Source organism: Pholis gunnellus, assembly GCF_910591455.1.
Source record: "Pholis gunnellus genome assembly, chromosome: 15".
In the NCBI taxonomy this organism is placed as follows: domain Eukaryota; kingdom Metazoa; phylum Chordata; class Actinopteri; order Perciformes; family Pholidae; genus Pholis; species Pholis gunnellus.
Window position 1 is genome coordinate 13952258 of NC_136542.1, and position 15670 is coordinate 13967927.

General features: G+C 44.4%; 2 protein-coding genes across 2 annotated transcripts in view; one reads left to right on the forward strand and one right to left on the reverse strand.

The window, feature by feature from the left end:
* The first annotated feature begins 9991 nt into the window (after positions 1-9991).
* gchfr (GTP cyclohydrolase I feedback regulator) lies at positions 9992-11921 on the forward strand. Its single transcript, XM_079174408.1, has 3 exons — positions 9992-10129; positions 10650-10744; positions 11347-11921. Exons 1-3 carry the CDS (start codon positions 10094-10096, stop codon positions 11474-11476), a joined length of 261 nt encoding a protein of 86 aa, XP_079030534.1. The 5' UTR covers positions 9992-10093; the 3' UTR covers positions 11477-11921.
* Positions 11922-14976: 3055 nt separating this feature from the next.
* dnajc17 (DnaJ (Hsp40) homolog, subfamily C, member 17) overlaps positions 14977-15670 on the reverse strand; it is a 30490-nt gene continuing 29796 nt past the window's right edge. Inside the window, exon 11 of the mRNA XM_079174401.1 lies at positions 14977-15235. Coding sequence (XP_079030527.1) covers positions 15110-15235 — 126 coding nt within the window. The 3' untranslated portion in view covers positions 14977-15109. The remainder of the gene's footprint in view (positions 15236-15670) is intronic.

Sequence of the window (15670 nt, forward strand, 5' to 3'; positions counted from 1 at the left end):
CCAGACATTGTAAATACAATGAACAAAAGAATGACTCGAGTAGTACAAACAATGTAGACAACATAGTAACGTCAAATACTGTAGACTCAACAACAAATCTAAATTATTTAAAAAATAGGGCTTCAATTGCCTCGGGAAGTATTTTCACAGATTGTTTATTTTTCTTACAGTCCAGTATTTAGACTTGTGTTAATTTAGCCTATTTAGAAAAGATTAGTGGCTCAATGGGAGTGATGTAGTACAGACGAGCTGGAGAGAGAGCAAAAGCATCTCTGTGACTCACCGTTGTTACCTCCTGACCTTACACAGACAGTAAGCAGGGCATTCATTGAAGTATCGCGGTACAACGAGCAGCCTTCTTGATGACATCTGACATCTAGCGTAGATGGATCAGTTGGGTAATAATGCAGTGTTTTGCGACGTTGTTTCTTTCTTCAGAATGCACCAGAAATGGAGGATTTACAGAAGAGCAGGCTGAAGAAATGAATCAAAATAACAGACGAAGCCGTGAAAAGAATACAGTAAAAGGAGAGCCGGCACCATCCACAGCTTACAGTATTCTGGGAACTGCGCTCACTCATGCAAAAGCAGTGTTAATTTGTCAGCGTGCTAATTAGATGTAAGCAGACCTTGTTGCTCAGCATGCCAACTACAACACACATGGGAAACGGTGCACTCGCACCGAGGAAATGACTGAGCTGGATTGATGGAATTCCATAAAGGCCGAGGGCATTTATCACTGGTTGTAGAAGCTAAACACAAGAGCAGCTTGATGCCAGCAAGAATCATGTGCAGCCAAAACAATTGATTGAGTAGACATGGGTTTGTGGAACCGGATAGGGAAGTAACTCACTTGAAGGAAAGAAATAAAATCTTCAGGCATATTCAACTTTGGCAGGTCCTCACCTTGGTAATATAAGAACGGTGAACCAGCAGAAGAAATATGTTTGGTTTTCAAGAATCTGGCAACAAGTCCAACAGAGCTTTTGCTTGCATTTTCTTTGCATTTGGACTGAAATTCAAAATGCCTTGGATGCCACTCTTTAGCCGCTACATGCCATCTGATGTGGTGAAATAGCTGGCAATGAAAATATTGTGTGTGATTATCTTGACTTTAGCTTGTGTTGTATAGGACATTTTGAGGCATAACAAAGCAGAACCATATCTTTAGTACATTGCTTTACCTAAGCCTCACTGATGTGGGAAGGGGGAGCAGCAACTCTGACCCAATTTTCTGGATAAGCTCGTGACATCTCTTTCAGACGAGTGTTGGGAGGAAACAGATAAAGCTTTCCATGTGGCATGTTCTTTTTCTGGCTCATTCCGTTTGCCCGGCTGCCAGAGAATGGAGTTTAATGGAGGGGTACAAGGAAGACGAGGGGGAGTAAACGGAGGAACTTCGGGGGAGCACTAAACATGCGTGAAGGAAAATAGTCCTCCCAGATGACCGTAATGACTGGGACACAGAATGTGTACAGATCTAGGCGAGCGGCCAAGACAAACGGCCCGAGGGGGGCAAAGTGGAAGCCATAGCCAGGTGAGGGGGGGGGGGAGTTCAAATAAAGTATATGGAGGGTTGTACGGGACAAGGCGAGACAAATGCCATTACAGTGCAGAAAAGAAGAAAAAAAGCCAGGAGGGAACCTGGGAGTTGGAGGAGTGTTTCCTCCGAGGGAGGGGATCAGGGGTCTGGTTGCACAGCCGTACGGAGCCACCTGTTAAATGGTGCTTAACATGCACAAACATGCTGCATACACCAATGCGCTCGCCCTCGTGTGAAAACACACTACTGCACAGAGCGAGCGCTGTGTCTACTTGCTGCCTGTTCCCCTCATTCTCACATCCACACACTCGATGAGCTCCTGGACGCTGTGTTTTCTGCGCCGCCGCGGTATGTACGGCCAAGGCGCACAGCTTGAGCTGCAGGGAGGTCCAGAAACCCAGAGGGAGACGCTACGTGACAGAGCGCAAGGCTGTGTGTGTGTGTTTTGACACTTGTGTGCATGCCAGAATTTGTCAGAAAAGGCCCGAGAGAAAGACGGCACAATAAGACAAGAGGGCACAGCATCTGATATCCATATGTTCATTTGGCCAAAACCATTTTCATCACGTTTGTGGCTTGGTGGAGCCTAAGTAGCTGCCTGTGAAATAAAGAGTACAACAAGAGGCACACAACGTTCATACGACCGGTCACACGGCCTCTCTGCTGTATCCACACGTGTAGACGCTGCTGTGCCTGGCTCCCACCACGCAGCAGAGAGAGGGCATACGAGACTCATGCTGCATCGATTGCTTGCTCTAAACTCTGAAAGTGATTTTCTCACTGTATCTTGAGGAAATGAATCATTAGGCTGTGGCCCAGTTGGGATGGCTCTGACATGGAACAAGAAGCAGCCACCCACCCCATGGGGCATGGTGCACTCGGAGTGTGCACCGAGACGAAGGGGAAGATGGGAAGCAGCCCACGAGGGCCCCGTGACAGGAGGGGGGGGGGGGGATTCAAGATGGCAGGGAATGGATGCATGCGGAGGACTGGGAGGAAGGGAGAGCTGGAGGAGAGGAGGGTTGGAATGAAGGAGATAGGGAAGGAGATGGAGGGACGGGGAGGGGGAAAGGGGAGCCTCTCTGTGGCTTTTGAGTCAACAGTACAACAGCTCAGAGTCAAGCTCGTCTTTCCTGGAACACCACAGGAGCACTCAGCACGAGAGAGAATAATGCCTCGTACTAATCTTTCTGAGGTCATCTTGCACACATCTTTGTCAATTGTTCCTCGCCCAGAACTGCAGCACTTGGAAAACTAAGGCCAACAGAATGCTTCAGATGAGTATATTGCGGATTAATTCAGGATTCAAATCTGAAAATATTTAACAGAAATGCAGCCACTGACTGCAATCAGATGGCAGCACAGTTAGATGTTGCATCCATAGCTCTTCTTTGTAGTTTTGTCCCTTTGTTCTATTGTGTCACTTTGTCACTGATCAATCATATACAAGCTGATTTAACTTTACACTGTGTCTGACACGTCTAACTTGATTTGTGTGCAACATCGGAAGTTCCCTGTTGAATTTTCTGACCTCTCACCTCTGTGATCCCCGGTGTACGGGCGTAGAAGAAACATCCGTGCGATGTTGAACAGCTGCACTTCCTAACTACTTCCCACTTGTGATTATGCTTAGTTTTCCTTATTATGCTGCAAATTCAATTTAACAGTGTACTTTGAATAGCTTCAAATCACTTGTTACCATTCAGTAGTCAAAGCCCAGCGTGTCACTGTGTGCTGTTGTTTTTTTGTGAGTGATCAACTTTTGATTGATATATTTACTGATGCAGAAAATTAAATATGATGATAATATAATAAAACCAAACAGGAAGACCTTCCAACAACAATATGTCACATACATATGTGTCAGCAGGGCTACCCAACAGCGAGTGGTTAGGGCGCATACCACATGGGTGCACGTGTGTCAGCATGATGAAAGAAATGATGATTTCGCCTTAGTTGTGAAGATTTAGCTTCTTCTTAATGGTGTTAGTTAATATTCGCAGAACCCTGAGTTAAACGTCTCTACCACTAGAGACCATCTAGCGATGGGATCACACCAACAGCGATGTCGAATCAGGCCACGGATGTAAAATGGGGAGACAATGGCCACTTCTCCGCGTCCTACACCCTGTTCTTCCACGGCCTTGCTTGGACCACTCCCACCTAGTAGCGAACCCACCTCATCAACGGCCACGGCACCGCTGGTTGTGATGCCACATTTTTCCCTGATGACACACACACACACACACACACACAGACTCGCAAGGTGAAAACAGTTCCAGCCACACACTATCGCAGCTGGTAAACATCAAGTTGTATATGCTTGCGGAGGATTACAATGTGAAAGAAAGTGAAACATACTTCATCATCCCTTTTGGAAAGCAATATTATGCTGTTTTGCATAATTCATTAAACTGCGTCTATCAGTGAAATGATGGTTTTTGATACTGAATGGTGTTTCCATGACCATTTCTAAGTAGGCTGGGTCTGGGAAGCCAAATCGAGGAAACCGCCATCGCTCCAGATTTTCCAACAACCTAATTTACTGCTCTTGACTCGAAGGCAACATTTGAGTTATAATTCTGCAAAAGCTCCAAGCGTGTAACTCTTAACTCCCGTCTGCAAGTGTTCATGAGTTCATGAGCGACACAGGAGAATGCAAAGCTCCATCTGGGACATCCCAGCATCCGAAAGTGAGCCATGAACATGAGTGCTGATAGGAGATAAGGAGGATATGACTTATGTGGAATGCAATTTGGGTTAAGATGAAAAGAGGAGTGTTGAAGATAACCCAGGCTTTTCCAAGAAGCGGTTAGAAGGTAGGAGGAGTGAAAACAAAGAAGAGAACAAGCAAAGATAAGAAAGGGAGGTCTGGATTATATGTTAAGCCTCATTACTCAACCTCCCACACGGTTTAATACAGAGGGAGATAGAGACAGACAGAGAAATGGAGTGAAAATGCAAACATAAATAGCAAATATACTTGTGTGCGTGTGTAACAGTGTGGGTGTCCATGTCTCCCCCGTGACCCCGTGCTTTGGTCGACGCTTATAATAAAGCAGCAAATTATGAATTAGATAAGTGTCAGTGAGCTATTGGCCTGGGAACACAGCAACCATCCCAACCACGCTACATTTAAGAATGTGACTTTCTGCCCTCGACTCCATCGATCATCTAGTAAAACCATAACATTTCCACTTTCCACTGAGTCGAGACCATCTGAACGTACCTCAAAAACCCAGAAATCGTGTTTAAATGGTCAGATGTCGGATGGGTTCCCTTCAGAGCCGAGATGGTAATTTACTTGTTATCTGTCACAACAAGACAATAAAATCACACTGCCAGATGTGATTTTATTGTCGTCCCGCGTTGAAGTGGTGTTCTGCATGATTGCGGCAACGGCTTTTTTTTTTTTTTTTAATATAACTTGTTTTTACTGTTATGTCTGGGGTTTGCAAACGCTGCACGTGATTTGTACACGTCACCTGAACTCCCAATCACACTCAGCCTGAACACCCAGTTTGTGGTGTGAAGGACGCAGGGCACGGAGAATAGCAAGGGAACCCCATAAGACATATGGTCTTGATCAGAGCCAGTACTACCATGACATCACTGTCACATAATTGACTCTCATCGCCCGTTGCTCTCTTTCCCTCCCCCCCCCCTTTGTTGTCGGGGCAAGTGAAGGCCACAGCTCTTGAAGTTTTCCTCCTTCACGTGAGTATGCTCAGACCACTTTGCATCTGGATATTCTGTTCATACCGTTCTTTCCCGACCGGATATGTAGCAGACAGTCAGGCTCTTCATTTCAAGGTCCTCCTGATTTATTAATGGAAAAATCATTTCAGGGCTTTGAATTGGACAGCGTCATGTCTGCTTCTATAGCCGACGCGCGCTCGTTATGGATTTAACGGTCCTAATAAATCACAAACACTGCAGCCCTCGCATTAGGTCGAGTTTAACATTGGATAGCGATCACCAGAAGTCATTCCCAGGAAGTGGGTGACGAAAAAGACAGGAATATATGTTGATGTGAACCACTAAGTAAGGTACGCAGCTGTGGCACAACGGTATAGCTGAGGAGACGCGTTCCAGCTTAAATCAACTTCTCAGAGCTCCCTGTAGGATATAGGGGAACTGCCAGGGCAGCTTTTGTGCAGTCTGGCTGTTGTTGTTTTGTAATAAACAAAGTCAAGCTGTCCCTTCGCTCCTGCCAAGCTCATTGTCGTAGTTGTTTTTCTAGGAGCAGCCCATTCATCGTGGAGTGAGGCTGCGATGATACACTGAGCAGATTACCTCTGCCGGACTTGTTCATAAACAACAACCACATGCTGCAACATATAATAAAAAACATGATAATAACCACAGGCCTGATGGGAATCATGATGTGACTCAGTCCTAGCGGTATGCATCCATGTTGTCATTCCTCTCTCTCTCTCTCTCTCTCTCTCTCCCTCTGTATGATTATCCATCTCCCTGTCCTTCTATATTGCTTTACAGATGTACCGACATGCTGTGACGGTTAATAAACTGTCAGCCCTATTCAGATTAGGACTTGACGATGCACTGAGATTATGTATGTTGATGCCTGTGAAGTAATCACAATACAATTTTGAAATATAATTAATTCAAGGCCCCAAGCGTTAACGCCCTCTCTATCCATGCAAATCTCAGTGAACATTGAGCATAACTAATTTCTCAGACATACTCACAGTTGCACCTCAGACAGAAGCTCTACTGTATATAAAAGTGATTATTTAGGAAAAGGTGTGTTTAACTACTGTAAAATGTACTGAATTTAAGCCATAATTGACTGTTTTTTTAATAAAGCTTTTAGGCTATAAAAGTTTACAAGTATCAACATTGTTTACTTAGTTCCCTCTTTTAATTTCATGATATTCAAACAAATGTTTGACTTTGGGGGAGAGTTGGCAATAAACACTTTAATGATCTGGTAATAGCAGGAAATAAAACATAACGAATGAGCTGAAAAGTGGTGGTGAGGCTGGGTTCTTTAAAAGGGAATGGTTTAGATATTTAGGAAGCCTACCTAATTTCCGAAGAACTGAGCGCAAAAATAAATAAATAATATAAGTCATAAGTTTATAGCCACTGATTTGCTAATAAATCCCAAAGGATCTTGAACATTTGCTCCTTTAGCTTTCTGGGAAGACCGGAAATTACTCCGAGGTCAAAATGATTCACATTCACAAAGAGGATAATTGTTTCTTCTATTTGTCTAAAACATCCAGAGAAAGCTTTGTCTACTAAATGAACATTACTGTGGTCAAACTCCCTGGGATGCAACACAGATGAGGATGAGGAATGCTGAACCTCAAACTAGGCTGTATGGATACGTTCAAGCCGTCTGAAATCTCTCCTCTGTTCCTCTGTGTTTATAATGCATGATGTTGTTTCCTGTTACTAATAGTCCAATCGATCCCAGTCGTACAGCTGCCCATAGAGACACGCTCCTTGCACAAAATCAAGCTCTGAATCGAGGTGATGAGAGGAAAGGCCCACTGTGTAACGACGTGATGTTCCAAACCTTGATGATGACATTATTCTTAATCACTAGAGAGAAAGTCTCCCTAAACAAACCCTCCCAGTATGCACAACCGCTGAAACCGCATCCTGGTTTTTCTCAACAAAATGTTAACCTGGTGACAGCGTCCTGACATGTTTCACAGCGATGCGCGTATACCGCGATGTTGGGCTGTGTAATTCCTCGAGCCAGCGGTCTCATCTATCAGTCAGCGCAGCATGAAGAAGTAGGAGGAGAGGTGAGGCCGGGTGAAAAGAAGAGACAAAGAGCGCTAAGGCTGCGGGGTAATATCTCTGCAGCTTGCAGACACTTTATGTAAGCTGCTGGGTGCAATCTGGAAAACTGCAAAAGGAAAGGAGGTCAGTGATGTATCTACTTGCAGAGGAGGGACTGTGGAGCGCTGCAGAGGAGAACTGCACCTCACAGGCAGCCGCAGACACACTGAAGTATGAATGCAAACGTCTCGAGAAGAAATGCAGGGCCCAACAATACAGTGATTCATCACAATTAAGCAGATGTAAACCTATACAGAGTGTAAGCCTAACACCCAATCTATCAGAGAGCTGCCTGTTGTCTCTGCTCTCCCACAGTTTAAATCGCTCCGCTGAATAATGGAAATAATACTCCCAACACACACCTACAGTGAATCACCGTGCACACACACACACTGCCTGCTGTATAATTCATCCCCGTTCAGTCCCCACTAAGCGATTTAAAGCGATCGCTTTAGCAGCGCAGCTATCCTGTGCAGGTCTTCAGCAAAAAAATGCACATTCACAGCGAGTAAATCCATCAGACACATTTATCACAGGGAGCTCGATGTTGTGTGTGGGATATCTGTGGCCCGGGGATTTAGACACTGTGCTGATCTGACAATGATTTGTGTTTCTATGTCGAATAAATACCACATGTTAAATAGATTTAAATAATTGTTTTTCACTTTCTATTTTAATTTGTACGCTTACAACATACATTACAGGGTACGTAAAGACGGATATTTTAATCAATCCCGAACCTGTTGCAGGATAAGCTCCAGTTAAAGCTTTCATGTCAATAATTATATAATATAATATGAAATATTTTGCAGTATTTACAGTGCCACATTAATAGCTGCTATTGTATTTAGTTGTGGTATTTACATTATTATGACTATAGTGTAGTAGAGAACAAGTTACATGTTGAACCCCATAAGGTTTTATTTCTTAAATTGCACAAGATTCTTTGTACACTAGTAGCTCATTTGACGGAAGCGCTGCGGCAACACGCCATCACACTTGAGCCGCGAAGGTGAAGGCAAAGGCCTCATCAAAAGATCAAACTGCTTCCTGTGGACCCGCTAGGGATGTGCTCCACTGTCACCACAGGTCACGGAGGAGGTGACCCCGCACTTCAATAACTAGCAGCAGATGAGCCGGCACAGGAAGACACCGCTGGAGTCCAGGAAGTGGCTCGGGTATGAACAATGTTTGGAGAGAGTGTTCTTTTGGCAAGAGGGGGGTCTCTATAGTTTATTTTTGGGGCCTTGGCGACGACCCTGCTGCTTTCCTGTTTTCTTTTGCTGAAGCAGGTCTCAGGTTAGCGGGGACAGATAAAACAGTGGAAAAGCGGCATTCCAGAGGAAAACGCCTTTCTATTTTCACACCACGGAGGATTCAGATGGAAGCTCGTTCATCACTAAAGACCACCGAAAGCCAAAACAACAACTTGTTGATCAACATGTGGCAGTTTTTTACGAATTCAAATGTTCAGTAAGTGAACGTCTTTTTAATCGTGAAAGATGTGGTGGAAAAAAATCAAAGAGACAAGCAACACAAACTGGATGACAATCATCTTGGAAGCCAGTAGGTGGCAATCTTCTCAGCAATCCTCACCAAGCACCTGTGTCCCTCTGAGCGAAGGGGCCCCAGATTACAGGCTCTAGATCATCTCAGGCGGTAATGACACTGCCAGGGCAGACACATACTCGACACTCGAAAGTATTCAGTCGTTCTCACAATGCAGAGCTGTGTCAAATGTGGCAACAATATATGATAAAATCTAAAACATCGTATCTAATGGTAAACCACTTGGGTGAGGATGATGTGTTCACCATTGATACTTCACTACTGAACGGGCCCTGGTTTGCTCGGATTCATGTCTCACAACATCAAGCTGCGATCAGGCTTTAAATGACCCCGCTGAGCAGGACATGCAGAGCCTTGCTGGATGTCTGTCAAGCTCCTCTGGCATCAGTGGGACATCACATTCATATTGCTGATTTTATCAAAGGCCTCGCCATTGTTGTTTGCCCGCCTCACCTCTCAACAAGGCTGATCCAAAAATATTACTGTTTTGCTGAGGAGGAAATGAATAAATCTCTGAGGAGGAAATTAGAGTTCCAGACAGCGTGGGGGGGGGGGGTTCTTAGCAAAGGTATTGCGTAAACTGAATCCTCGTTAACTTATAGGCAGTGTGAGCCAAATTGTAATGTTTCAAAAATGTAAATATGTCTTTGCAAAAAGCCAGGCCTGGAATAAAAAGGAAAACGCTTCATGCAGGTGGCTGAGCTGTCATTTTGTAGACTCGAGCCTTCTGAAGCTTGCTTAAAAAGGACATCACGGCACTGCAGGTTAAAATACTAGACGACACATCTACTTTTATCGGCCACAGAATAATGATGAGATTGTACAAGGGACTGTGCGGAGGCCGTGTAATGGCTCAATAATGGGAACTCAGCATAAAAGGCATTTCCTCCGCTGCGCTTACATGCACACTGGCCAACATTTCTCAAGTCAACAAACAAAGTGATCGCATCAATTGAGCAAGACTTCAAGCACCGAGCGTGCAGCGCTGTTGACAGATGCCGCGAGGAGAGCTGCGATTGGTCCGTGGCGGTGGGTGTTTCCGCATTCCGGGAAGAGCTTTTCGTCAGGAGCGCATACCGGAGAGGGGACCGTCGCGTCTGTGAAGAAGCCTCCTCCTCAGTGATCCCCGGAGGAATAGCGGTCCGTCGCCAGGGAGCAGGGATGCCTTACATGTTCGTCAGTACGCAGATCCGACTGGTGTGTATCTCGCATCTGTAACCGACTCGTGTCGCGCTTTTAGAAGAGACGCGCTCGAGCCGGAGATTCAGGGATTTGTTTATTTGCCAGAGCAACGTGGCGCAAACCAGTACTCAATCAGATCGCAGTTCTGCAGTGTGCTGTAATATTCTGCTTGCTGGAAACAACAAACAGTCAAAGCTACAAGCGGAGAACGCAATGTGCGTAAGGTTTTTCTTTTGGGTTTTTTTTTTTGCCAGGGTGCCCTAAATCAAAAACACATGTTCCTCAGTTGTTGAGCCGTTCATTTAATTGAATATACGACTCGAGCAACCTAATTCTATAGCCTGATTATCTGGTGATCTATTTTTAGCCTGTCTAGTTCTTCGAGATTATGATCAGAGGGCTGCAGGTGAAGCCAGTGACACGCAGCCAGATAGACGCACACATAACATATATTGTTTTTTTTCCAACAGCATTCATATCTCAAATCAATCTTAAGCAAGCCATCAGAGTCAATGTACTTCATCACTTCTTACAGGAGACTGGTCCAACAAATGTGGGAGATGAATATTCGGATCCAGCTGTCATGAATTACCTGGGAGCAAGGAAAACAACCATGCTGGGGAACAATTTGTGAGTATTGCACACGGGGACATTCAGTAAACGGGGCAGGTAGCTAGTCAAATGTGGGCAATATCTGACGATAAAGAGTAAACGGAGAGATTTGTCGGCATTGTTTCGGCTCAGGGCGTCAGCCATAAAAGCACCAAGATTTAAATGTCTCACAGGATGAAGTCGTTCTATCCTGATTTGACCATTTTAATGAGAAAATCTCACAAACGGGGAGAGTAAGCTGTAATGGTCACACCATGTTTCCACATTTAGGCACTTAACACTGGTTTTTCTTTCATTTTGGCAGTTAACGTGTACATATTGATGACAGAACTGAGATCAGGTCACATGGAGGAGAAAAAAAACTATCCAATGTGGCTGAGAAAGGCTGCTGCTCTGCAGATTTAGAATAAACCGTTCAAGCTGATGTAATACAGATCAGGGAAGTGTTGTCATTGGCAATCTGATTCAAATGCTGCTGGGAAATGAACCAAGGTGTGGAAGGAAGTGAACAAGCACCAGAACAATTAACAGCATTCTACTTTCCAAGCAAAGTTTACTGAAACACAGAGAAATCCCACATCTGTGGAAAGTTGAATGACTTTGTGTTTATGCTCATTTAGTTCCGAGTACCATGTGGACGACCCGCCTCGCCTGGTGTTGGACAAGCTGGAGGAGATGGGCTTCCGCGTGCTGACGATGACGGGGGTGGGACAGACGCTGGTGTGGTGCCTCCACAAGGAGACGGAGTGATGGAGCGAGTATATCGACTGTATCGAAATGCCTCTAGAAGCCTTTAAAAGGATGAATGAATCATGCTGAAGGACTTCGTCAACCTCTGACAGCTATACACAATCAGCCTTTTGTCACAGTCAAAATAAAAGTCCTAAAATTGAGATTATCCCAGACGTAAGGTTTCAGATTACCTTCAATAGGTGACAGGTCACCAATTTCAAGGGAATACATTCCAGGGCATTTTACAAGGTCCTTTGCTCATATTGTTTGCTATTTACTAGTGGTGACCAAGTGATGAGAGAGTGAGGTCCAGTTTAACTGTTAATGTATCATTTGCCAGTAAAAGTTAAAGGAATGTCTCTAAATTCAGCCTTAGCAAAAGACCCACAATACGCCAGATAGAGGTATTTGTACTTAAAGCACTGTGTAAAGATGTTTTTGCAAGTGTATCGTATGCGTCTGATTAAATGATCTAATGAAGTGGACTGATTGTGTACTTATGAATAGAGGAAAACAATTTGAAATCCTGCTGCAAAGGATACTTCTGATCATCCGATTAAACCGACAAATGACTAAACATGCTTTTATTGGGAGCCCTCGCAGCTCCGTGGCACCTTACGGGGGATGCTGCACGCCCCAAGATGAGGCGCTAGCACTGCACGCACACCGAGTGCAGCAGTCAGCCTGTGAGAGCCAAAAAACACTGGGTGGTTTCAGTACAGCCCCCAGGTCTGTGAACACATGTCTGGGGCCAGCCCGGATCACTAACCCACAAACCAGAAACTTTTCCAGCCAGCTTACAGCCAAACTCTTACCAGTCCATGCTGCCTCACACATGACTTAGCTTCCACCTCCGTACGAATGATCAAAAGGCGCTGGTGCTTCCCAGTCCCGTGACCACGGAGATTCCATAATGCTGTTTGCGTACAAAGACGCGACAGCTTCTGACTCGAACGTAATAAGGAAAACGGGACGGAAGAAGACACTATGAAGATTCCAGGGCTGTGCAGTAATGTTGGTAGGACACGGCAGGGTTGGTGGTGAATGCGTTTCCGGTAATTGTATTTCCTCTGTTGTCATTTGGACAGAGTTTGTGTGTTCCTGGGCTCTTTTTTTTTTACATTGCCGGGATATGAAAAAAGGCTACGCATAAACAAAACCATGTGATGAGGGGATTTTGCAGGAGGAGAGGAGCAGATGTCTCCCACCACACCGCTCCGCTCCACAGCTGGACATTGTGTAACCGAGCCACGGCAAGGCAGTGCAGGAGCGGTAGAGAGATGGGATGACTGGGTTGGACGGTGCGGAGCTGCCATGTGGCTCCTAAATAACACAATGACAGGAGAAACACGGGCCCACAAACACAGACGCAGCGTTACGCCATAGCCCCCCCCCCCCCCCGAGGGACAGGAAAATGAGACTATTTGGATGGATAGATGTTCCACAGGCAGAAGACCATGCTGCAAAACAAAAACAGTGACCGCAACAGTTTGGCACTGTAGCGTCTGACTTAATGTGGGTCACAGAGCGGTAGCGTGACACTTCAGAGCGCATAAATAAGCAATGCAGAGTATGTCCTAGGCATCTGTTGCATAGGCCTATTGGAAAACAGCTTAGAATGATAGCCTGACTTTGAGACAATGTGTTTGTTGTTTTTGAAGCAGGAGGCGTGTTTTTAAATTAAAGATGGTCCACGACATGTGACGTGATCCATCAGGACCGAGGCTGGAGTGAAGTGAATGAAATGGAAACGCTGAGGTGGGTAGGTTGCCCCAAAAAACAAGCAAAACTATTGCTGCAAAATCACGTGCGACGGCTAAATGGAAGTTAATTTACTGCTCGTGCTTCGTGTAGCAGTTATCACAAGGTAAAAGAGCGTTTCAGGACTCCTTCAATGAAAGCCTTTCAGCTGGCGACCAAAGCAACAGTTATTTGCTGAGAGTTAGATGATAAAACCGCTACTACTCTCATGTCTGTCCGTTCAATCTCAAGCTGGAGCCAGATGTGGTCGTATGGGTTATGTGTCAAGACAATTGATTTGGCGCGAGCAGTGACTTCCTGGAGTCTCTGGCAGTTGCCTGGCAGTCTCACGGTGACAACAAGAAAAGTCACTTCTCCCTGCCAAGAAAAAGTTCAGCACATTGTCCCGTCAAACCGCAGCGTTTCGTTTTTTAGAGTTTGGTTTTTGAACTAAATAGACCAAATGTATTAATTAGTGATCTTTAAACGGTGCTGGGACTGTAGATGTCTTTTTTTACTCTCAGCTAAATGTTGATCTATTCCTTTAAGTCAAATTAGTCGAAGAAAGTTTTGCACAATACATTTTCTTGGGATAAATTAGGTTTTATCTTCATCTTTTTTAACAAGGGTCTTTTCTCCATCAGATACTGATGACCTACTTCAGGGGCTGCCAAACGTTTTGGCTTTGGGGTCCTTAAATGAAGCCATGCCTACTTGCTATTCCCTAATCACAGGTGTGCGATTAGTGCGATTGGTTTGAATCTGTCCCAGATTGTTTCATTTGAAGGGTTTTCAGAGAACTGAAGACGTAGTATCCAGTATTTCACAAAGGAAAGAAAAAAAATGTTGTGATCCAAAATGTGTTTTCTTTTATCATCCCTTTGAGTCTGGAGTAGAGTTAGATATATTGTATACAAAGCCTAGGAAACAACCATTTTAACCACCAGACCAACGACGCAGGGCCTTCAGGGTGTGTCTTTTCATCACGTGAGGCAACAAGAAGTCTTACAAAAGCCGATCTAGTGTTCCGACCTCTGAAAGCCTGATTACTGGTTTAACTTCCACGTATTCGCACGGTCTGTGGTTTGGAATGATACAACCGTTACTGAACGTGTATGCAGACAACCGAAAGGAAAGGTTACACTCGGCACCTGGCTACAATAAGGAAGGAAAGGAGGTGGTCACGTCTAGCCAGACAGATGCAAATGACATCATTATACAATCATTATCATGTATCATTATATATCTCCTCTGGCTCGTTCACAACATGACGAATAAAGACAAAATGCTCACTGGGTGCCTCGAATCTAGAACTAATTTATCAGTTCTCAGGGTTATTATAAATACTAATAAGACAGAAAAACTAATGAGACAATGTGGAAATTTAAATCAAATGAATTTGGATGAAATTTCTGTTCATCGCAGTTTATTGCAGCGAACAAAATAATCAAGTCATCAGACTAAATTTTGTATCCATCCGAAACGGATGGAACTGCAAACATACAGCACATAATGCAAACATGCACTGTTTATTTTGAACAAAACATTCAGTTTGGAAATAAAATATTGATCAATAATGACACGATATGTGACGCTGGATAGTGAGCAGCAACGAGTCACCCCTGCAGCCTCAGTGTTAGGACTCATACCTCTCTGTCCGCACTGCAGGAGCCCTCACTTCTTCTCTACTCTGCACCTCCCTCAGTCATCCTACGCTCTTAATACAAGGAAAAGACAGAACACGCCGATTAACACCACAGATCCCTTTTCAGTTAATAAAAAGATTTATTTTGCCACAGAGCGTATTGCATACAAAAACATCAATAAATGACAAAAGAGGCTTTATGAAACTAAAGCCCGAGACCGGTATTTCTTTAATAGGTGCAGCGTGGTACCGAGGCCGGTGCTGTGCTATGACCTGGCAGCCTCCTCATCATCCTCTCTCTGCATTTGTTCTATGAGCTTCTGACGTTCAGCGGCCTGCCTCATCCTCATCATCACCACGCTCTCATAGTCCCGCTCGTTTGACATGGCGCCCTGCAGGTGAGAGAGACAGACGTACAATGTTAAACAAGGTGACACAGGGAGGTTATTATAACGGTTATCTGAAAGCACATATTATAAGTTAGTCACAATTCATATCTGTAAATACAGACAAAATAAGACTTTACTGTAAGTATTTGAGCCCAAGAGTTCAGACTTCTTTCTTTGTACAAATAATTGGTGCACAAAGACATGAGCAGCAGAACATTTTCTACTATTTTGGTAATAGATTAATCACTCAGGTCATGTTTCATGCAAAAATATGTTTTACAACTGAATAACTTCTTTTTATTTGCGTTGTTGGTCGGCCAGCAATTGAAGACATCGGCTTGAACAGATCAACTAGATGTCTAAAATCAGCCAGCGTGGCCCTTTAATCAATATTCAAGAAACATTTCTAGTGAGCCGTCACACTGGAAGTCAAAACAT